A 24,193-nucleotide genomic window follows, 5' to 3' on the forward strand; every position below is an offset into this window, starting at 1 on the left:
TTTGCACATTTATTTATACTACCAAAGTGCATGACCATGCATTTTCCAACATTTGTCACTCTCTTGCCCATTCTCCAAATCTGTCTAAGACTTTCTGCAGCCTACCTGTTTCCTCAACATTATCTGCCCCTCTATCTGCATGTTGAAATTTCCCATGACTATCATAACATTGCACTTTTTGGCAAATCAGATGTCATTTATGGGATGATAACTGGATAATATTTCAAGTTGGTAATCTTTCATCTTTTGGACATCTGCAGGGATTCTAAAGCAATGGAGATTGTTTCTTGTATCGTGTATAATGTCTGTGGCTTGTGGGTGGGGTATCAGGAAGATGGGTTTGCTAAAAGACTAGAGTAACATATTCAAAATGCTGGAGGAACTCAGCAGGTCAGGTAGCAACTAAGGAAAGGAATAAAGGTCTCCAGCATCTGCAGAGTCTGTTGTGTTTGCTACAAGACTGTTGAGATGAAAGCAAATGATTTTCGTGTGGCTGGCTTACTCAATTGTTATGGGTAATATGGCTGGTGTTGTTCAAAGGAAAACATGTTTTTGTTACTATAGCTATGAGCCTCTACCCCCAGTGATTTAGGGTTCATCATTTATTTTAAAAGTATGAATCAGAATGTGGGTGAATACCCTAATTGTAGAAGATTTCCCCATCCTTTGGGGAAAAGTTGTCTACAAATACACAAAGAAAAGCCACTTAGTTGTCATATAGATTACTGTGCTGAAAAGGTAATTCCTTAGTCTGCCTGTGTTATTGAAAGTAAGTCCCAAACTTGTACAATCTTTCTCTTTTAGGTGCTTCACACTTCTAGTACTTCAGTGTCTCTCTTTTTTCTGTTTTATTGTCACAATTAACTACAGATCTCTTCTTGTGTCAGTAAACCTCAGGAATTGAGAGTGAACCTGAGTGCACCTGGCAACAAATTAGCTATACCAAATGTTATGGATATTTTCTATGATCCAATCTGCTCAGTGAGAACTGTAAATATAAAACATAAATAAAAATTGTTGGAAGTTTCAGGCAACCTACGTGGAGAAGCTAACCGTCCATCAGAATGGGAATCCTTTGATGTACATTTTTTAATATGCAAGGAATGGTGAGGGGTGAATGCAAGAGAAGGTCTGTATTAGACATTGGGTTGTTTTTTATTTTGCTCCATTTTGGATGTTTGACCTTATTGCAAACGCTAAGATGCTTTAAGTGACGGCTTGAATTTTGAAGCAAGCCATTGAGAAGAAATCAATGCTTAATGGATTAATCTGACTAGGAGTGGTATGTGAGAAGATTTGATTGTATTTAATTGTATTAACAACCAATTTGATATGTTTCTTGAATGCAGATTCCTATTAGTCTGTCCTCTGTTGCTTTTGTTCCACTCTATGGCGGTGAGACAATGCATAAGATTCTAGCCCTGTTTGCTCCAGAAAGTCAGTTCACAGGTTAGTGTTGTATTTTTCTAAAAGCACTTCCAATACATAAGACACTTAATTATTGTATATGTTGTGCAGCCTGTGCTTACGCTATCATTGAAAATTGCTTGCTGCCACTGGTGAATTGTTTTTGCCTTTGTCTACTTGTGTATTTGTCATTTTCTACTTAAGTTACCTGGCAAACAACTTAAATACTTTTTTCAATTAGGCATGTCAGAGTTTGAGTCCTTTTATAAATCTAGATACATGCTAACAGGAAGCACCTCTGATCACTATACGAATTGACACTTGTTTCCCTTTTGACCAAATTCCATAAAGCTCTTTATATACAAATGGAGTAGGTTGTTTTGAAGCTAATGTTCATTTCACTTTCTCTTGCTGTCCTTTCAAGCTGTGGCGCTGTACCTACTGGATAGATGGTGGGCAATTGATGATATCATCAAAACCACTGAGTCCTCCCGTCAGGGTCTCCAGCAGGTAAGTGAATTCTCTTCATATTTTAACCTTTTACTTTTCTTATCATTGGTGAAATGTCAGTTTAAGTTTGGAGAATTTACCAGTGCATTTTTATACACATTTTACAATGCATTTTAATGCTCCAAGATGTATTACATCTTCATTCATAACTGGTTAATACTTAACTGTGGTCCAATAAAAACAATAGTTACATCTCTAATGATTGATTGCCAAAAGCAGGAAAGTTCATACCTGATCCCTGAGCTACGATGAACTTGATTTGGGTGGCCACAATGGTTTACAATTGGCCTGCGTGATTTCATATTGAAGTGTAGCCACTTAAAAGCACAGGGAACCGTCAAATACAAACATGGTCAAGTGGAGGAGGGCTAATTTCTGACACTTGAGATGAATTAGACAAGATAGATGGAATTAAAGGATTAAGGTCTCAAGTAATACTGTTATACAAAGAGGAGAGGGTATGTACTCTTTCCTTTTTGAGCAGTTTAGACCCATTTGGATAACATGAAAAGTATAGGTGGAGGCCATAGACATTGACAATAATCTTGCCAAACACTCTGTCAGAAGAGGAATAAGAGAATTAAGGGAAAATGTGCAAACCAAGCAGAAACTTTGTAAAAATGTAGTTGATATTCTTGCCTATTTAGGCATCAATTGGACAATTGTTCTTTTGACATCAAACTTTTAAGAAATAGAGAATTGGTACAAAGAAGGCTTGCCATAATAGTATAGAAATGAAAATTATGATGCAGTCTGAAGTGGAACCTCTAAAAGAATATTCCCTTTCAAGATGTGGCTGAAGCAAGTTGTTATAGCAACATTCAGAGATTTCCATCTAATTGTCCTCATAGAAATGAGGAACGTGAACGACAGAGGAATATGAACAATATAAACAACAGAATATGACACTTTGAAAGCAATTCAGAAAAAAATAAAGTTCAAGAAATAATGCACTCTGCTGGAAAAAAAATTGAGGTATCAGTGAAGTCAAGTGGATAGGAAAGGTAAAGGGCTGGAGAAGAAGGAATCTGATAGGAGAGGAGAGTGGAACATGGGAAGAAGGAGGGGCACCGAGGAGGTGATTGGCAGGTGAGAAGAGGTAAGAGGCCAGAGTGGAGAATGGAAGAAGTGGGAAGGGGGAAAAAGAAAAACAAAATTACTGGAAAGAGAAATCGGTGTTTGTGCCACCTGGTTGGAGGCTACCTAGACAAAGTACAGGTGTCCCCTGCTTTTCGAACGTTCGCTTTATGAAACTTCACTGTTACAAAAGACCTACATTAGTTACCTGTTTTCGCTAACAGGTGTTTTCACTGTTAGGAAAAAAGGCAGTGTGTGAAAAAAAGCAGCGCGCGGTAAAAGGCAGCGTGCACCCCAAGCAGCCAAGCTCCTCCCCCGGAACTGCATTCTCGCTGGCATTGCTTAAACACGCGCCTGTGAGCATCCGTTTGCAAGATGTGTTCTAAGGTATCGGAAAAGCCTAAAAGAGCTCGTAAGGGTGTTACACTTAGCGTAAAACTAGACATAATTAAGCGTTTTGATCGTGGTGAACGAAGTAAGGACAAAGTGGGTTTGGCTTGTGGAAGTTGACGAAGATGATGTTGAAGAGGTTTTGGCATCCCATGACCAAGAACTGAAAAGCTGATGCAGTTGGAAGAGAAAAGGATAACAATCGAAACTGAATGCAGTAGCGAACGGACTGAAGGTGCAGTCGTCCAGGAACTGAACGTGAAGCAACTGCGTGAGATTTTCGCTGTAATGATAAAGTAGGACTTTAATTTTGAAAGGGTATGTCGGTTTAGGGCATATTTGCAAGATGGTTTGAGTGCTTACAGAGAACTGTATGATAGAAAAATGCGCGAGGCTAAGCAATCAAGCATACTGTCATTTTTCAAGCCTTCCACATCAACCACAGCAGGCAACAAACCTCGACCTTCAACATCGAGGCAAGCAGACATAGAGGGAGATGACCTGCCTCCCTGATGGAAACAGATGACAATGAGATGACACCCCAGTGTCCCACCACCCCAACCCCCGGGCCACGGACTGATACATTGCCATGGAGAATGCAGCTGTAGCCCGGACGTATCCAGCACATCTTGAAGAAAAAAGCCGAAACGAACAAGCTAATTAATTAGGTGCCGCCCGGCATGTAAATGTTGGCCCAGATCAGAGCTGATTGCCAATTGCGTCGCCTCTGATCTGGGCTGACATTTACGTGCCGGGCGGCACTTAGTTAATTAGCTTGTTTATTTCGGCTGTTTTCTTAAAGATGTGCTGGGTGCGTCCCGGCCACCGCTGTACCCCTGCACGCTTCGCGGATCGGTATCAGTTCACTGCCTGGAGGGTGGGGGCCACTGCACCACCCCAACCTCCGACGACTCAGCCTAACACACCACCATCAGTGTGCTGGGCGCTGTCTTCCCGATTCCGGTAAGTGATACTACACTATACTTATGTTATTTCTACTTTATATAGGCTGTGTATTTTTATGTGTTATTTGGTATGATTTGGCAGCTTCATAGCTTAAGGTTACTGGAGAGTGTTTTTGCCAAGAGCGCTTCCACGAGATTTTCTGCCAAGAGTGCTTGCGTGTGATTTTCGCTACGGAGAACAGTGCAGCAATGATTGTAGAGAAGTGTTTCTACTTTATATAGACTGTGTATTTATCATATCATTCCTGCTTTTATTATATGTTACTGTTACTTTAGTTTTTATGTGTTATTTGGCATGATTTGGTAGGTTACTTTTGGGTCTGCGAACGCTCACAAATTTTTCCCATATAAATAAATGGTAATTGCTTCTTCGCTTTACAACATTCTGGCTTATGAACCATTTCATAGGAACGCTCTACCTTCGGATGGCGGGGGACACCTGTATGAGGTTTTGCTCTTTCCCCCTGAGAGTGGCATAATTGTGGTAGAAGAGGAGCCCGAGGTCATGGACTGACATGCCGGAGTGGGAACAGGAATTGAAGTGGTTGGCACCAGGAAACTCCACTTTTGGCAAGTGGAGTGGAGATCCTCGACAAAGTTGTCCCCCCATTTACTTTGGGTCTCACCAGTGTAGAGGAGGCCACATTGGAAGCAACGGATATAATAGACGACTCCAGCAGATTTGTAGGTGAAGAGTTGCCTCACCTGGAGGGACTGCTTGGGGCCCTAAATGGAGTTGAGGGAGGAGGTGAATGGGCAGGTGTAGCATTTCTCTTGCTTGCAGGGATATGTGCCAGGAGGGAGATTAGTGTTTAGTGGGGAGGGACAAATTGACAAGGGAATCGCGGAAGGACCAATCCCTGTGGAGAGTTTGGGGGGTGGGGGTGGCGGTTGGTAAAAATGTGTTTGGTGGTAGGATCCAGTTGAAGATGGTGGAAGTTACAGAGATAGATGTGGAGGCTCATGAGGTGGTAGGTGAGGACAAGGGGAACTCTATCCCTATTAATGTGGCGGGAAGATGGGGTGAGTGCTGATATCTGGGAAACGGAGGAGATGTGGGTGAGAGCAGCATCAATGGTGGAGGAAGGCAAACTCCGTTCTTTGAAGTAAAAGGACATTTCTGATATCCTGAAAAGGAAAGCCTCATCGTGGGAACAGGTGCAACAGAGATGAAGGAACTGAGGAAAGGGAATAGCATTTTTAGAAGTGACAGGGTGGGATGAGGGATAGTCAAGATAAACATGGGAATTGGTAAGTTTATAAAAGATGTCGATAGATAGTTTGTCTCCAGAGACGAGACTGAGAGATTGAAAGAGGGGAAGTAGGGGTGTCAAAAATGGACTAGGTGAATTTAAGGGCAGGGTGGAAGTTGGAGGCAAAATTGATGAGCTTAGCATAGGGGCATGAAGCAGCACTGGTGCAGTCATTAAGGGTTGAGGAAGCATTAGCAGAGAAGGCTTAGGACGTGGACTGTTCCATGTCACTGATGACAAGGCAGGCATAGCTGGGGCCTAATGTGGGTGATCATGTAACTGAACACTTTTTAATAATGTAGAAACTCTCCTGCAGCAGCAGAAAATTATGCCATTTGGGGATCAAACTCTTGGTTATTTTATGAAGATGGAACCAGCCTGAAAATTTTGTCCTCTTTCATCATCACCCAGCTACGTTTTTGAAAGAGTACAGTGTGAAGTAGCCATGTTATTATTATTGAGTGACTTACAGTAGGTTAGGGCAAAAAAAGGAGAGATGCAGACCTGAATTCAAACAATTCTAACCTGAGATAGTATCAGCTCCAAACACATGAAAGGCATGATCACATCTGTATAGGTTGCAAAATCTATAGAGGGGCTGGAAAAGTACTTGTTTGCTTGCAGTTTGCAGATGTACTTCTCACAGATGCTGCAAATGATTTATAACATACTTTAAAATACATCACTTAGTAATGTGGTAAACTATAAAGGTGTTCAGTGTTAAATTGGCTATACTAAATGAAATAAGATGGAGAGATTTTAATGATATGGAATTGCTAGATGAAATAACAAAAGTCAGTTAATTTTGTTTTAAACTGTGGGAGATTAAAATGTTGTGCCTGGAGCATGTTTTGTATGTTAATTTCTAAATGTTAACTTGCAGTTGTAGTAAATAATTTAAGAAGGCAAATGATACAATTTCTATAAGCACAATACATGGGGCCTTGCTGAGATGTACTTGAAAAGTGGTTTACAGATTTAGTCTCCTGACCTGAGAATGCACTTAGGACAGAGGGGGTACAACAAAGGTTTGCCGGTTAGATTCCTGAGATGAAAGGGATGTTTTTAAGAGAGGGTAATAAATTCAATCTACAGTCACTAGATATTAGAAGAATTTTATTGAAACAGACATTGTTCTTGAAAGCTTTGCAGAAAAGATACGGGATAATTTTTGAACTTTCAATTCATGATTACCTTGGTTTTGGTATTCTGAAATTGGGAGTTGATCCCAGAATAAAGGATAAGCCATTCAGAACTCAAATGAGTAGAAATGCCTTCTGCAGGATGGTGAATCTGAGGAGATTGCCACACAAGAGGCTTTGTAGGATCAATCACTCAGTAGAATTTGGGTTTTGGCCGGAAACGTTGACTGTACTTTTTTCCACAGATGTTGCCTGGCCTGCTGAGTTCCTCCAGCATTTTGTGTGTGTTGCTTGTAATTTGGAGGTTGATGGTTATTTGGATATTGGGGGAATTGAAGGATGTGGAGTTAATGTAGCAAAGTATTGTTGAGGGAAAAGGTTAACCATGATTTCACTGAATAGCAGGGCAAGCATGGGGATAAATCTCTTTCTCTCTCTCTTCCTCTCTCTCCCCGTGTTCTTAAGAGTTGCTGTTTGGTGGCTAGAGAGAAAACAAAATGCAAACATTTCAAACCTCCAACTTCTGTAGTGTCAATGAAATAATGACCTTTTTGGTGAGTTTTTTTATGACTATTTTTGTAGAGAAAGCTTCTTCACCAGGGCTCTGTAAAATATTCATTTTATTTGTATTTAATTCATAAATGCCAGTAGATGTTGCCCATGTAAATTTACAAGCTGGGAAATGATAGTTACATTGACATCACTTGGTGGCACATGCAATGTGTGGTACATTTTATGAGCATCTGCCGTAATACAGTAGTCTCCAAATAAAGGCAGTCTTTTCGAGCAAAGTGCAGAGAGTGGAGGGTGTTTGCATTATTTGTCTACAATATGAGCTCAAGTCCCAGTCTCTTGGCTTCCATTGTGGTCATGGAGGAAATTAGTAAACCATCTCTTTTTTGGCTGTTTCTTGTTTTATTATTTTATGCAACCTAGCGAAATGTATTTTGACATTGTCTTGCAGTGAATTATCTTTGAAATGCATCCATTTGAAATTTATTAACATGTTGATGTCTCAATAGGTTACTTCACTCGGGGAGAGAATTGTTCTGTACATTTTGAATCGCATCATCTACAGAGCCCAGGAAATGAATGCCGATGAGCTCCCTTTCCTTTGTCATGGTGCCAATGAGTACGCAAAAATTCTCTGGAAGTCTGGGAAAGCAATTGGCTTCTACTCTATCAAGCCCACAGGTACTTAGGTACTCAGGTTGTTTACTGGGAAGAGCAGAGACTGTGGATAAAATGCAGGGGAAATTTCTCAGAAGAAAAGCAACATCTTCACTTTTGTGGATAGCTATGAGATTATTTCATAGAAGCAGAACAGATTAAAGCGATATTTAATCGTGGTGCGCAAAATGTGATCAGTTTTAACAGAGTAGAACAGAGAAGAACTTTATTGAGAGAAAGGCTGATGACAAAAGGATCCAAAGTCTGGGTCATTTGCAATAAAAGACTAGAATATTTTTGTTCGTTTTTCATTGTTCTGGGTTTTGGATTGGCCTACCTGAAAGGGTGCTGAAGCCAATTGCCATGGCAACTTCCAAAAGGAATTTCACTATGTAGTGGGCTGAGGGGAAGGTGCCATGGAGATGAACTAATTAGATAGGCCATTCAAAGATCTGGTATCTGATCTGCTTGTAAAATAGTCTGTGATGTTTATTGGCAAATATTCTGTATGTCTATGAAAAATATATCAAAAATTATATCAGCCCTCACTCTCATCTCCAGATTCATTCCCATTTGCTTTATAATGCTGATTGTTAACTGTGCCTTTATGTTACAGATCTTGTTTTAAACATCCTTCTTCTCATTTTTTTTTTTTAATGAAATTGTTTTTGCTTGCACCCTTGGCTGATCCCAAACTGTGGCTGTTGGACAATCTGTCTGCTAACCACTATAACTTTATTTCTAAGCAAGGTAATTACATTCTGCTATCCTTTTTGATATGGAAGACCAGTAGACCGTGGTGAAAAGCTAGTTGAGGATAGTAAAATATGGTTCAGGCACAATCTACTTTTCTATTGAAGTATATTCTTTTCACAAACCATGTTTGATCTATATTCATCATCTTGGTCTTGAAGAAGTTTTCACTCATGTTACCTGAACTTCCACTGAAAACAGACCATGTAGATGTCATATCCGTGCACTATTGGACAATCCTCTTACTGATGAGTCCTCTTCTTGGACAAATCGTAACTGAGTCAGGAAGTTGCGTGATCCCATGACATCATTGTTCAAATGTGTGGTGATGGCTGTGGGGTGAACACTGCATTCTGTGAATCACCAGAGGAATGACAGGTTTACGCTATCCATTACCCTAAATGTTTTAGTTTGTCTTTTGGGACTCCTTTTAAATTAGTTATCTATCCAGGTTGAGTCAGTTCTTCAGCAGCATGCACAGTGTGCTTTTCTCTCACTGATGGTTCTGTTCATTTTGGTTGATGCCTCTGTGTTGATGTCTGCATGATTACAGCAGACTATTCTCTGTGGGCAGTCCCTGTGGGGTTTGGATTTGCCTCTACTCCATTTCTGAAGGAACAGAAGACGCCTGTGTGATTTCTTTTAATGTGGTTAGTTATTCCGCACTAAGTAAGACATGATCTTGACATTGATGCCTTAGTTCACTGGCAAGAAAGACCAAACTAATTGGATATTGATCTTTGCTTTGCAGGTCTGATGTACATGCATACTATTGTATGTGTGGACTTCTACATTACCCCTCACTTGGTTACATTTCCTCTCAACTCCCTCTCCGCTTGTCCTCTCTCTCATTCCCTCTCCATTCTAGAGCGAGTCCAGAGGAGGTTCACAAAGATGATTCCAGGAATGAAAGGATTATCATATGAGGAACGTTTGATGGCTCTGGGTCTGTACTCACTGGAATTCAGAAGGGTGAGGGGGGGATCTCATTGGAACCTCTCGGATGTTGAAAGGCCTAGCAGAGTAGATGTGGAAAGGATGGTGGGAGAGTCTAGGATAAGAGGGCACAGCCTCAGGATAGAGGAGTGCCCTTTCAAAACAGAGATGCGAAGAAATTTCTTTAGCCAAAGAGTGGTGGATCTGTGGAATTTGTTGCCACATGCAGCTATGGTGGACAGGTCACTGGGTGTATATAAGGCAGAGATTTCAAGGGTCGGCCATGATTGAATGGCGGAGCAGACTCGATGGGCTAGATGGCCTAATTCTGCTCCTATGTCTTATCATCTTATGGAATCTCAAGGTTGTATAATTTCAACATACCTGATAATAAACATACTTTGAACTTCAAGAGTGTATGGAGCAAGCTGTGATGTGGTGAAATTTCTTTAGCCAAGGGGTGGTGAATTTGTGGAATTTGTTGCCACGTGCAGCTGTGAAGGCCAGGTCGCTGGGTGTATTTAAGGCAGAGACTGATAGATTCTTGATTGGACATGGCATCAAAGGTTACGGGGAGAATGTCGGGAACAGGGGATGAGGAGGAGGGGGAAAAAAAGGATCAGCCATGATTGAATGGTGGAGCAGACTTGATGGGCTAGGTGGCCTAATTCTGCTCCTGTATCTGATGGTCTTATTCTCCCTACCACTTCCCTCTTCCCTCCTCTCTTTTGTTTCTCACTGTCCTTCTTTATCCATACTTGCCAACACCACCCTACCCGCCAGACGCAAGAACTCGGTTAGAACCCGGTTCCCTCTTGCCTTCTCCTGTTTCTGTTGAGTCCTTGTCCCGAGCTCACTCTGAACCTCATCTTGAAAAACCGGGAGTGTTTTCAGCCTCCTGCCTGATTGCTGCCTGCAAACATCTGCAGATGAGAGACAGCAGGTGCTCTGCTAGGGGGTTGGTGGTTCCTCGCCTGTGATGTGCTGACTGACAGGAGTGGATATTCCTGTCAGAGTGAAAGCATCTCGCTCTGCTTCAGCTCTCACTGCAGCAACATCTGTAAGTGTGCACACAAATGTGGGGAGCGTTGGCACTGCATTTCTTACACCCTCCTGTGAGTGCATTGCTGAAACTTTGTTGCCAACTTCGCATTGTCTTCAGGATGAAGGTTGCAGAAACATTTGAACTAGCATTCACAGTGAGATTTATGGAGTTCTTTTCATTTCTGTGATTTAAAGATTTAATTCTTTTATACTTTTAGTTTACATCCTTTCTGTAATGCATGATGGTTGGATGAGAGGAGAAGAACATCTCTCATCAATCAACAACCTAGACAGCAAACATTGCCTTTGAATCTTGCTGTGACATCCAATCCTGACAACTTTTGCAGATTTATGGTTTTCCCTTTCTGACCAGAGAACTGGAGAAAATTGAATCTCTGAACTTCAAATTTGTGTCTTTGGTCTATGTCTCAGCACTTAACCTGCTTGAATAACAGTGGCATGTTATAAAATAGTGGATTTTCTTGATATTACTGCCTTGCCTTTCACCTTGATGGTACCATTATTAATATATATATATATATATATTTCTATAGGAAGCAAATGTCATACCTTCCTAACTCAGTGCTACCAGCTGCCAGTCCTGGACACAATTTTTGTGAGGAAGAAGCATCGTGGTAAGGGGTACGGTCTACAGATGCTGGAAGATTTTGTTGACTGTTTCACAGAAGATGCACTGGGTTTGAGATATCCACTCTCTCCATCTATGTACAGAGGTAAAAAAAAATCAAATGTTATGGATAGTTGTTTGAGAATTAATACAGTGAAATACTGAGTGTGGGAGGAAAATACTTTGAGGTTGTGACATATTACTAAACCAAACATCGAGTATTTGGTTATTTTACTAAAATCCAGCAAACACCTAATAGAAGCTTGATAGCCCAAAGCTAGACTTCCTTAAGAATCTTTTTGGTTAAGGCAGCCGAACTCATCAGCGGAATGCTTACAATGGGGCTGCCAGAGTCATTGATCATTTGTGTAGGGTCAACTAGTCTGGATACCTCTTTCTACAACTTTTTGAATTAAAGCATAGAACATTGACCAGTACAGAACAACAGCAGGCCCCTGGCCCACAACACTATGCTGAACTAATTAAATTAGTAATCAACTAAACTCTTCCGCCTACACAATGGCTATTTCTTGTATATTCTTTAGATAGCCATGTTAATGTGCTTATCTAAGGGCCTTTTCAGTGCTCCTATTGCATTTACCTTCACCACCCCAGGCAGTGCATTCCAGGCTCTGGTTTTTAAAAGCAGTAACTTGCTCTGAGCATCCTCTTTGAACCTACTCCCTCTCACTTTAAATACATGCCTCCTGGTGCTAAATGTTTCAACTCTGAGAAAAAGATCCTGACAGTCTACTCTATGTCTGCCCCTCATAATCTTGTAAACCTCTCTTAGATCTCGCCTTAGCCCCCTCCGTTCCAGAGAAAATAGCCCACTTGTGACATTTTTTTTAAACATAGTAATATGATTCATGAGAGGCTCAGAACTTCAAAGCTCCATGCTAAAGGAGAGAAAGGAGGCAGAGAAGTAGGTTTGACTTCTAGAGCTTGGTCTAAAAAGAAAAATGCATGCCACAATAGTAATGTGAAGGAAATTGGGATCTTGCGTACTCCTAAAGGCTTGTAGGCTTGGATGTGTTATAAAGAGAGGCAAGGAGATATGGTATAATTTAAACTTAAGGATAAACTTTAAATCTGAGATATTTATGGGCTGTAAATGCATACCTGATGGTTGATTTGGTTTGTGGCTAGTTCAACAACCTGTGAGCTCTATTGAGACTAACTAATTTAAAAAAAACTTGAGCCTAAACCATTGTACTTCAAGTCTGACTTTGTTATTTTCATTTCTTTAGTCTGCCGGAAGTATTTGAACAATTACCCTGATGATCACAACCTTCTCTGGGAGGTTGAGGGTGTTGGACACCCGTTCCAGCGAGCTCGAATTGCAGACCGACTACTGGCACAGTTATCCCCTGTAAAAGGTAATGCAGAAAGCCCTGACAGGCTGCCAAATCTCCTGTTCACCCATCCAAACTCTAAGCAACTCCAAATCTATTTGACAGCAATTCTTTTTGTCTGAACAGCTGCAATTTTTGACATCTATTTATAACAAACTACTGTTTCACACCCAAGACAGTTTTTGGTAATCTATGTGTATTCTTGTCAGAAGTGATGTGCGGGAAAAAACCCATGAGCTTATATTGAGTTCTGAGACTAGTTCTCTTTGAGGCCTTGCAATTCTAAATCTGGGAGAATTTCTTTTGTTTTATTTTTGTTTGCTGAGGTGAACACAATTAATTGTCAACCTCTGAGACCATTTGGTGCTCAGACTTGCAAGTGTTGGAGGTCTTGTCTGTACATTGAAATCAGACTTTAGTATCTCTCATTGCGGGTAATAGTTTGTGATTATGGATCCCAGACTGGCCTCGACAGGTGCCTGAGAATCCACCAATAAACAACCCCTCAGGAGAACATCATACTCGACTTGAGTGATCGCACAGCTAGTTTATGATAAATACAGGTGACTGTATAAAAGTGTAAATAGGAAGTCAGTTGGTATTTATTACAAGGTAATGGAGGTTCTGAGAAGGCTTCTCAATGAAATGTGAGTTCATTGCTTATCAATTTTTTTTTAGTGAATATTCTAATGTTAAGGGCAATCCTGTTTAAAAAGCTGGTGCCAAAAGAAGAGGAAATACATTTAAATAATCCTGAAACTTGACTCCTGCACAAAAAGTGCAAATCGGAGAATTGGCCTGGGGGAAATTGTGGTCCACTCACACTGTCGTTACCAATTAACTGGACTGAAAACTCATTCATCAAACAGAATTTATTTACTTGTGCACAGGGAGAACCACGTGGTCCCGGTCGCCAAACTGCTCTGAAGCATGAACAAATAAATGCCATTTTTATACAAAATTGACTAGTTAGATACAGGTACTGACCAATTGTAGCATCATGTATGTTCAGTTTCTTTATTTGGTGTAATCAATCACCAATACAGAACAATAATATAGGTATTAATAGCCAATCTCCACTTTAAAATTCAGAAATACTTCAGAATTAGTTAAGTAACTGACCAAGAGTAAGTATCACCCTAGACTCCTTGGTTTACATCCTTATCTTGTCTTGGTATATCAAGTGGCTCTGGTCCCCTGCTGAGCAAAGGGAAGCTATGCTCTTCAAAGACCTCTCTTCAAAAAGCCCCATGTGCCTGGACAAACTGGTCACTATCAGTGAACTATCCTTGTCTGGGCATTATTTTAACCCTTGTCTTGCTGCAACTTCTACAGCACCTTCCAGGTTTCAAAGCATAGGCTTTAATGGTTAATTATGGAAGGAGCACTGATGCAGTTCTGGACTGTACACTGTAATCACTGCTTCATGGAGCTTAGCTGCACAACTGCCAGTTGCCTGTGTATGTTCTCTCTTACAAAATCTACTGATTTATGTGGTCAACTAGTATGTGTGTGTGTTTCCCTCGAGGTATGGATACCTCCCAGGATGAGGAATGTGAAATTGCAGGAGAGTCTTCATCTCTAGTCCAACTGGAGTCTGAAAATCGAAAGAAGCCGCTTGGCCAAGTGAAGAAACAGCCGTCTGTAGGTCCTATTGAACTACTTCCTTTGTAAAGTTAGGGCTGGTGGGCAGAGTCTCGAAAAATGATGGAAATCTTAGTTTGTTCTGTGCACAGCAAGTGCAATGCTGATAGCAGAGTAAACTAGATTTATGATCCTGTTATAAATCATGTGTAGAAAATGTTTTACTGGTGTTCTTCCACAGGTGCTAGTCATCAAAATTAGCCAGGTTTCTCATTTATAGGCTGGGTGTTCCTGTCAAGGTAGAGTTCATTGTCATATGATGCACAGTGTAATGAAAATCTCACCTGCAACAGCATCCCCGGCATATGGCATCATATAAGCAGCATTCACAAGCAAAAATTTTGACCATAGGATATAGGAGAAGAATTGTGCCATTCAGCCCATCTAGTCTGCTCTGCCATTCCATCATGATTTATTATCTCTCAATCTCATTCTATAAGACCATATTAAACATAAATTATACATAATTTCTATAAGAAAGAACACAATTAGAACAAACTTTATGAATCATTTGCTGTTATTATAATTTCTCAATTATGTAACCCATTCCTACCTGAGGAAACATTTGTGCAGTGGTTCATGGTCCGGTTGAATTATGCACATACAAAATAAACGCAGAAAATTCTGAAAATACACTGTACTGTCTATCATCATCATCATCATGAGTGTTAATTGTATAATTCTATTAATTTAGAGCCGATTACCCTAAATTCAAATTTGGTGTAAAAGGGCAGTTCTGTGGGATAAACAATTGGGTAATTCTGTAAACATTAATGTTGACCACACTACCTATATACTGAACTGCGTTAGAATCAACCAAGAAGTTGTGATTTTCCCCATGATTGACAATCTTGGTGTTGGTTAGATTCAAGGCCAGTATTTTAATCCTGGACTATCCTGAGATATGATAATAAACAGAGACCCCATCTACCCTCTAAAGTGCCATTGAAGCAATGTATTGAGGGAAAGAATAATGTATTTGAGTGTTAGGTATAAAAGAAAAAGTGTCAATCATAATCCCATTAGCAAGAGTGAATGGAGAATGTGTTGAATTTGAAAATTTTTTAAAATACCCAGGTCAGGAATTTACAAAGTATTGTGCGAATTTTGTAAACTATGGAATCAGCATTTGATTCTTGGGCCTTACTGAAAACTAAATGTTTTGAGGAAATGGCCTACATTGGATAAAAGGAAGCATGCTTCTTCAGGGTAGCTTCAGCAATGGATAAAATGTGGGACCTTCATATGAGTTAATCTCATTACATGAAGGGAGAATCTTCAGAATTTCAGTCCAAGCTGTGAAGCCATGAGGAAAATAAGGCTTTAGTTTCTCCACTGAATAGCTGGTGAGAATTCAATTTCTGTTCAATAATTCAGAATTGCAGAATGTAATCGATGAGGGTATATGATGATGTGACAAATGTATGGTGGTGTTAGTAATATTGAAGTAACTGAAGAAATAGCCTTTAAGCAAATGAGTTTATAAAAGGCCAGATTTTAATGGAGATGTATGCTTTTTTAGGGTCTGGACAGCTCTGCTGTTTGTTTACAAGCACACAATCCCTAATAAAGCCAATTATCCACTGCACCACCATTAACTAAATCAATGGTGCACTTGTTGCAAATGACTCAAACTAACAGGGATTAGGTAAAACCATTTGATCTGCAATGAAGGATGGTAGTTGGAAAAGTTGGAGCTTCATTAATTTACAAGGTGGAGGGAAGCAAATCTACATGCTGGGCTAGGAAAAAGGCTCAATGATGGGGTAACGGGTGTGTTTGAAAGCACAGTTCTACAAAGTAATTGGAGAGAAGCTGTCTTGACAAAATCTCACTGGAGCTCGGAGAACAGAGGACTTTAACAAAATTGACTTTAAAAGTCATTACTGATTCTCAAGTAACTCCTTCTGAATCCATGACCTCATGTAGAAGGACAAGGGCAGCAAAAGTGTGGGAGCAGGCCACACATTTCCTCACAGAAATACTTCACCATTCTTAGTTTGATGGTCACTGAGTCAAAATCCTGGAACCACCTCAAGTTTGTTGTGGGTATACCCACATCTTGAGAATGGCAGTGATTCAAGACATCAGTTCTCCACCACCTTCTCGAGGCTGATTAGGGATGGACAGTTAAATGCCTGCAAAGCCGATCTCCTAGCTTCTGTGCCCTTGTACTAAAGCCATAAACAAAACTAAGTAATACAATTTAATAGGCTGTGAAAAAGATTGATATTGAAATGTTATTCTTTCAGACTGAGTTGCTTGCTAACCAAGAGTTGCCAAGCGTTTCTTCAATTCTTCCTGAAGGTGAGTTAAAAGTCCGTGTTCAAAATTACTGGACAGAAACCTCAAAAAAAAATCGTCACTGACTTTTAAAAAAAATTCTTATTATCTTATTATTTAGTATCCTATTATTTAAATGCCAGCTCAAAACCTAGTTATTTAATCTTGCGCTTAGCTAACATCATTTTATCTTCTCATGTTTGTAGTTTATCTCATTGTAAAGCTCTTTGAACTGCATCGTTTTGTATGAGAAATGATCTATAAATCGGTTATTATTATAATTATATTTTTACTTTTTCTCAGCTCAAACTAGGAAAACCTAAAGTACAGGCATAGCCAAGCACACTCATTTCTCAATGGCTAGGAACGTTTGGTGTTCAGTATTATGGCTTTCTGGAGATTTATATAAATATTGCCATGTCGGCCTAATTGTTTGTAGATATTACTATTGGGACAATATATACTCTTAATGTTCCATAGTCATTCAATTTCCTCTTTTAATTCAACATATTTTTAGTGTTTTTCTCTTAAATTGATTTATTTTTGTACATTATGTGTGTTTGGAATGGCTAAATCTATTAAGTATGTTGTTCTTCCTTGTTTGTTCTGTATTATATCCGGGTGGTTGTTATGGATTGTACTATCTGTAGTGATGGATTGGTATAATATAATTTGTGGGACTAAGGCTTTAAATCTGGATCAGGCTTGTATTATAATAAGGTATAGTGTCTTTTATGAGTTTGTAGTTTAAAGTATGATTTTGGTGAAAGATGTCTGCCACTTGATTGTACCTGTGTAAGTTATCAGATTGGGTTAAACTACTGCAGGTCCTGTAATGTGGTGGATTGTTTCTGGTTTCTCTTAGCATTTTTGGCATTTATCATCTTGAATTTGTTTGTCTTTTGGATAATATTTTGTGTTAACCACCTGGTCCTGTATTGCCATGAGGAATCCCTCTGTTTCTAGGAAGAGGTCTCCAACTATGAGCCAGGTGCCCAAAGCTTCCTTGTTGACATTTGGTCTGCTCAGATTGTGGGGGTGCCTTCCATGAAGAGTCATGCTCTTCCATTGGTGAACTTTTTCTTCTGTAGGGATAATTTCTTCACTTTTCTGGGTTGTGCTGGTATACTACTTATCAGAATTGCATATGTTCGCATTGAGTGCTGAATCATGTTTTTGTAGGTGAAAATATATCCTTAAAGTTTTATCTGACTCTTTTGTAAATTTATTATGTTTGTATCCTTCCTTCTGAGCTAGGTAGTGTTAATCTAAGTGTACTCAAGTGTGCATAGTGTTTTCTAAAATTTGTCATTTCAGTTTTTTTTTGTAAATTTTCCAGATCATTTTGGACCAAGGTATATATTATGCAAAAATACCTTAATACAGATTTATTGTCTTTGTTATATTAGTTTTTACTATTGAGTTCTGTGTGGCAGATTTTCTTAAGCCTTGAAGTATGTTTGGTCAAATGTTTTCCTCTTTATCGCACTATGATCTATTTTTTTTGCTTGTTGATATCCCAGATACCTAAATACTTCATATTTATACAACGGTTCTGTTGTATCTTGTAGCTCTGTTTTATATTCTATTAACTCTAATGCGCTTTTCTTTAAGCTTAATGTTCTGCACATCTAGTCCAAAGTTCATGTTTATCTCTTTAGAAAATAGTTCTACTATTTGAATTAACTGCTTTAGCTGTACTGATGAAGGAGCATATAATTTCAAATCGTCTGTGTATAGGTGTGTCAAGGTATGATTTGTTTGGTTGTCTCTGATTTGATACACAATTTTTGTCTGAGTCAGTAAATTAGAGAGCGGGTTAAAGCTGGCCAAAACCAAAGTGGGCTTAGCGAGCTGCCCTGGAAAAAAGCATCAGTTTATTTTGTTAACAATTATTCTTTTTTGGCTGTTAATAGTGTGAATTTTATTATTATTATTATTATTACTACTATTATTATATTTTACTTTTTTCTCAGCCCAAACTGGTAAAATTCAAAGTACGGGCATAGTCAAACATACTCATTACTCAATTGCTAGGAACTTTTGATCTATTCTAGTGGTTAGTATCATTGCTTTCTGGAGATTTAGATAAATATTGCTGTGTAGGCCTAATTGTTTAATGCTATTATGGAGTGACTTTACGATGATACCAGTCGTAGATATTCCTGTTGGGACAATGTATACCCTGTTCGTGTTTCATTATTATTTAGATCAAAACCTATTAATTTTGTTTTTAACTAACATCATTTTGTCTTTTATTTTCATGTTTGCACTTTATCCCATTGTAAGATACTTTGAACTACATCGTTTGTTTGAAAAGTGCTCTGTATATAATAATAATTATTATTCAGTTAAATACTAGGAACTTTGTTCATAATTCCTGGGCTAAGGATTTATTCCCTGCCTTTTTCTGAAGCCATACCCACATGATTTGATTAGATAGACACAGCTGGGATGGAGCAAACCACCAGGTTGTGCCTTACTGCTTGTGTTATCTCGGGTAGCGACATATTTCAGGAAAGTTCTGGATCTGAAAAGTGTTAAGTTGATCTTATTCGAGGCGGAACAAAAATGACTGCATTGCTTGGGGTTAAACCATTTTAAATGTATCATTGTTCATCGTGAGTCAATACAAAATGCCATGGTTGAATTAGTGGGATTAGAGCAGGAGGAAATGATTCTAACCTAGTAGGGACAAGAGAGGAGCCAGATGAATTGAAGTGGGAGTTGGAATTGAGAATTGATTATCCTTTTCATTCTGTGAGCTTTGTTGAAGGACCTTGTATTTTCAAGTCAGCTTTTATTCAGTTATGCGATTTCTTTGTTCCTCATTTGCTGAGGGAATAAAAATAGATCCTTACTTTAATTGTAAGATTAATGAATGGTTAGGTTTTTGGAATATTGTAACATCACATGGCATCTAACAGGAGCCACAGGCTGCTGCCGAGTGCAGTTCATCTTCTAAATCAGTCCCTGTGAATTAGCAGGTGAAAGGTTGTTAAAGTAAGAAGGATTTGCAATTAATATTGTGTATTGAGCATGGTAGCAGCTGTTTATGACCCCACCTACAGGCAAATCTGTTAAGCACATTTTTAATGATACATACCCTTGTCGGGCAAAGAGCTTCACTTTCAATTATTGCAAAGCATTTTGAAATTGAATTTGGATATTTTCTGTTTCTTTGTTTCTGTTAAGGTTTTCTCCCCAGTCTTCTAAGTTCTCCCACCTATGGCGTGATTAATCACGTCCTGTACTCGTTGCTCCTTCCAAGTGTACTTGCATTGATTTGAGTTGTCTGCTTCCTTGACAGACTCGCTCCTTTTAAAAATTGTCTTTGTAACAACTCACTATTGGCCTGTTCTTCATTGCATTCTCTCTAACCCTCCTTGCACTCTTTTGAGCTTGGTTATTTACTTCTAGGACTTTTGATCTGCCTGACAACAGAGCACTCCCTCCCTGTACTGCCCAACCCTTTAATCTCGCCCAGAAAGGCCATAATGTCAGATTGGAAGAATTCAACATGGTACTCTTGAGACTGATGTTAAAATAAATTAGAGTAATTAATATGGACAAAGAATTACTTGGAGAAATTTCGTAATTTCAAATAGCTGTGTTATTCCTCAAAGAGAACATTGCATATGCAAAATCAATCTTTTATGTTATTGAAATAAATCATTTTAGTCTTTGGTGCGATTTACAAGGGGAACAATGATGTCAATCTTTTATGGGTCTTTGCTTAGAATGTATTGCAATGCTTTAGAAATGCTTCATGCAAAATCTCTCCATAATTGAATAAAGTATTTTGGTATTCAGAGCCAACAAGTACACCTATTGCTAAGCGGGGAAGAAGCAGCCAATCCAAGCAACCCAAAGCAGAGAAGAAGCACGGTGCTCTGGAACAAAAGTGTTCAACTCATGAAGAGGTGATTATGCCTAAAGATCAGCTAAACAGGTATTTGCACACGTTGTATGTAACTCGGTTAGTTTAAATAAGGAAATTAAAACAGAAAGAGAAAAACTCCAGCGGTAACATTTCAGGTCAAAGGTCTTTCATTGGACATCAAGAATATTCGGCTTGAAACATGAATGCTGCTTCTCTTTCCACAGATCTCTCCAGCTTGCTGAATGTTTCTGATATTCTCTGCTGAACAAGCGGCCACACCATTTTTTTATCCTCTTCCCCACTTATCAATATTCCTAATCAAGTCTTTGTTGCTGTTCCAGCATATTTTCTTAGAGGTTTAAAGATACAGACTGAAAGTACAATTTTAAGTTTAACCATTCAATAGACTTTGTTGGTTTTAATAGAAAAATAAATCTGGATAGTCTGCTTTTTAAAAGGATCTCCTAACCATTCAGGAAAAGAGTCCACTGAGAATAAATAAAAACGTCCGTTCTGTGTATACTCACGGACAAGAGAAAATCTATCGTTGCTGGAAATCCAAGCAACGCACACAAGATGCTGGAGGAACTCAGCCGGCCAGGCAGCCTCTTTGGAAAAAAGTAAACAGTTGACATTTCAGCCTGAGACCCTTCATCAGGACTGTACAGCAGCAGGCCAGGCAGCATCTATCGGAAGAAGTGCAGTTAACGTTTCGGGTGGAGACCCTTCGTCAGGACAGCAGTCCAGCCCCGATGAAGGGTCTCGGCCTGAAACGTTGATTGTTTACCCTTTCCCATAGATGCTGCCTGGTTTGCTGAGTTCCTCCAGCATCTTGTGTGTTTTATTCAGTGTATGCTTTTCACTTTTTAGTTTGGGTCTGTTCTTTACATATCACCCTGGATAATTATTAGATAGTTCAGTTGTTTTATTGCCATCCAAATGAAGCTGTTTTGTGGCGTGATGAGGTGTGTGTACGTCTAGTCAGATCAACATTCGGTGATGTAAGAAGACAAAAAGCTGTTTATGTTTCAGTGTCACCTATCAGGAGAAAACCCTCCAACTTAAAGCTAAAAAAAAAATTGGCTACTTTGCATTTTCTGGTAATTGTGAAAAAATAATGCTTTCTCCCTTCAGGGTTGTGTTCTCTATTGGTGTCTCAAGTTTCAAGATTTCAGAATTTCTCTAAACCCCATTGCTGATAGCAATGGGAATGTTAGTTGATTACCTGAAGTCACGTAAGACACTTGTGTAAAACAAAAATGGTAAAATTGTTACTTTAACATTGATCTTAAGCACACAAAATGTATGTTTTTCAGTTTTGAAGCCATGTCAGATCGAAACGAAGAGGTTCTGCAAACAACTGGAAACCAGGAAATGTGTACAATTTCACAGGACAGTACAGAAATAACTGCAAGTGATGTAGTGTTATGTCATATTGAAGTTCTGGAACCGGATGGTGATGAGGTAATTGGTATAGAATGAAGAGAGCAGAGAATATATGGAGCAGATCGCTTAGAGGGAGAGTTGAGGCTGTGTCATCAGCCATTTAAGATAGAGCTGTAATTTTTCTGGACAAAAGTTCTGAAAAATTTTAAGGGAAAAAAAGCTTGGTTTACACAATTCAGAAAGTACCAGTCAGCTAGATGTGCTTTGGTTGTTTAACCAATTATGTACTTCCTGCACTTCTTTAAGGATGAGACTAAATTTCTGTTAAGTATTGCATTGGTCTGACTTTCTCCTAAGTGTTTAGGAGTTGATGCGATTTCTTCTTGAATAAGAAAATAGTGAAGATTTTAGTTCTTCACCAGTTCAGTTACTGGCATTGGGAAGCACGTCAATAGTGAGAGAGGAAATTGCTGCTCATTGCAGTTTAGAGATGGACCACTTTGAATATCACAGACCAAAAGAGTAACTTGTGGAAATCCTTGAAAAATATTTCAGGCATATTTTCAGTATTTTGCCAAATGAAGTGATAGTAAATAAATTCCAGGTGCGTAGACCTGTAGCAGAATAATGCAGCCACCACTTCCACACCTGAATTCTTGGATGCTGATGTGTGCATAATGTGCTTGTACTCTATTTCCATGTTTTCTTTGTGCCGTCTACTTTCAATGGAATATTCCAATGCTATCAGTTTTATTTCTAGCACCACCTGCAAATGGTGAGAGAGCTTGGGTAGACGACAATTTCCTGGTGGCCAGACAATTTAATTCTGATTCTCATTCCCATTCTGACATGTCGGTCCATGGCCTCCTTTATGCCACGCTAAGGCCACGCTGAAGGGTGGAGGAGCAACACCTTTATATTCAGTCTGGGTAGTCTCCAACCAGATGGCATGACTATTGATTTCTTCTTATGTTTTTAAAAAATATCCCGCCTGCTGCCCCCCGGCCTCTAACCTCTTCTCACCTGCTTATCACCTCCCCTAAGTCCTCTCCTCCTTCCCTTCCTCCTATGGTCCACTCTCTTCTCCTATGAGACTCCTTCCTCTCCAGCCCTTTACCTTTCCTCCTGGCTTCACCTATTATCTTCTAGCTATCCTCTTTCCCCTCTTTCCCACCCCCACTGCCCCACCTTTTTTATTCTGGTGTCCTCCCCCCTTCCTTTCCAATTCTGAAGAATTGTCTCGGCCTGAAATGTCAACAGTTTATTCATTTCCATAGATGTTGCCTGAGCTGGTGAGTTCCTCCAGCATTCTGTGTGTGTTGCTTTGAGTCACGGGGTAAAGCCATGATGCTGGATAATATTACCTCTTACAAAGTGAAACCAAGTGACATAGGTGACAATAAGGCTTCGCTCCCAGATGAACTCAATGCCTTCTATGCTCATTTTGACTGTAAAAACATGGAGGGACCTTCACGAGCTGACAGCCCCCGAAGACCCTGTGATTTCAGTTTCTGAGGCCGATGTGAGAGTGTCCTTCAGGAGGGTGAACCCACAGAAAGTATCTGGCCCAGATGGGGTACTTGGCCAATCAACTGACAGGTGTGTTCAGATATCCTTAACCTCTCGCTACCTACCAGTCTGAGGTATCCACCTGCTTCCAGCAACCTTCAATTTAACCGGTGCCGAAGAAGAACGTGGCAAACTGCCTCAATGACTGTTGTCCAGTAACACTTACATTCACTGTGATGAAGTGCTTTGGGAGGTTGGTAATGAAACATATCAACTCCTGCCTGAGAAGCAACTTGGGTCCGTTCCAGTTTGTCTACCAGCACAACAGGACAACAGCAGATGTCATCTCATTGGCTCTTCAGTCAGCCGAGGGACATCTGGACAGCAAAGATATGTACATCAGGATGCTCTTTATCAACTACCACTCGGTATTCAGCGCTATCGTCTCCTCAAATGTCTTCTGATTATTGACTTCAGGAGTAAGAAACCAGAGGTCCATGAACTAGTCCTCATCAAGGGATCAGAAGTGGAGAGCATCAGCCATTTAAAATTCCTCAGTGTTATTTCAAAGGACCTGTCCTGGGCCCAGCACGTAAGGGCATTTTAAAGAAAGCATGGCAGCAACTCTAGTTCCTTAGGAGTTTCACGTCAAGTCAAGTTTGCAAAGGTTCGGCATGAGATCTAAAATTTTAACAAATTTCTGTAGATGTGTGGTGGGCAGTTTATTGACTGATTGCCTGGTATGGAAACACCAATGCCCTTGAACGGAAAATTCTACAAAAAGTGGCGGGTACAGCCCAGTCTACCATGGGTAAAACCCTCCCCACCATTGAGCACATTTACACAGAGTGCCGTTGC

The 24,193-nt window shown here is 39.7% G+C and overlaps 1 protein-coding gene across 3 annotated transcripts in view; it reads left to right on the forward strand.

The window, feature by feature from the left end:
- The window catches only part of LOC140197644 (soluble lamin-associated protein of 75 kDa-like), an 85,258-nt gene that overhangs the window by 51,039 nt on the left and 10,026 nt on the right, over window positions 1-24,193 (forward strand). For all 3 annotated transcript variants that reach the window (XM_072257909.1, XM_072257910.1, XM_072257911.1), the window contains exons 3-11: window positions 1,350-1,449; window positions 1,832-1,917; window positions 7,767-7,938; window positions 11,202-11,381; window positions 12,526-12,654; window positions 14,159-14,274; window positions 16,527-16,581; window positions 20,371-20,509; window positions 21,757-21,904. In XM_072257909.1, the coding sequence (XP_072114010.1) occupies window positions 1,350-1,449; window positions 1,832-1,917; window positions 7,767-7,938; window positions 11,202-11,381; window positions 12,526-12,654; window positions 14,159-14,274; window positions 16,527-16,581; window positions 20,371-20,509; window positions 21,757-21,904 (1,125 nt within the window). The remainder of the gene's footprint in view (window positions 1-1,349; window positions 1,450-1,831; window positions 1,918-7,766; window positions 7,939-11,201; window positions 11,382-12,525; window positions 12,655-14,158; window positions 14,275-16,526; window positions 16,582-20,370; window positions 20,510-21,756; window positions 21,905-24,193) is intronic.

This window comes from Mobula birostris, chromosome 5 (genome assembly GCF_030028105.1).
Source record: "Mobula birostris isolate sMobBir1 chromosome 5, sMobBir1.hap1, whole genome shotgun sequence".
NCBI lineage: Eukaryota > Metazoa > Chordata > Chondrichthyes > Myliobatiformes > Myliobatidae > Mobula > Mobula birostris.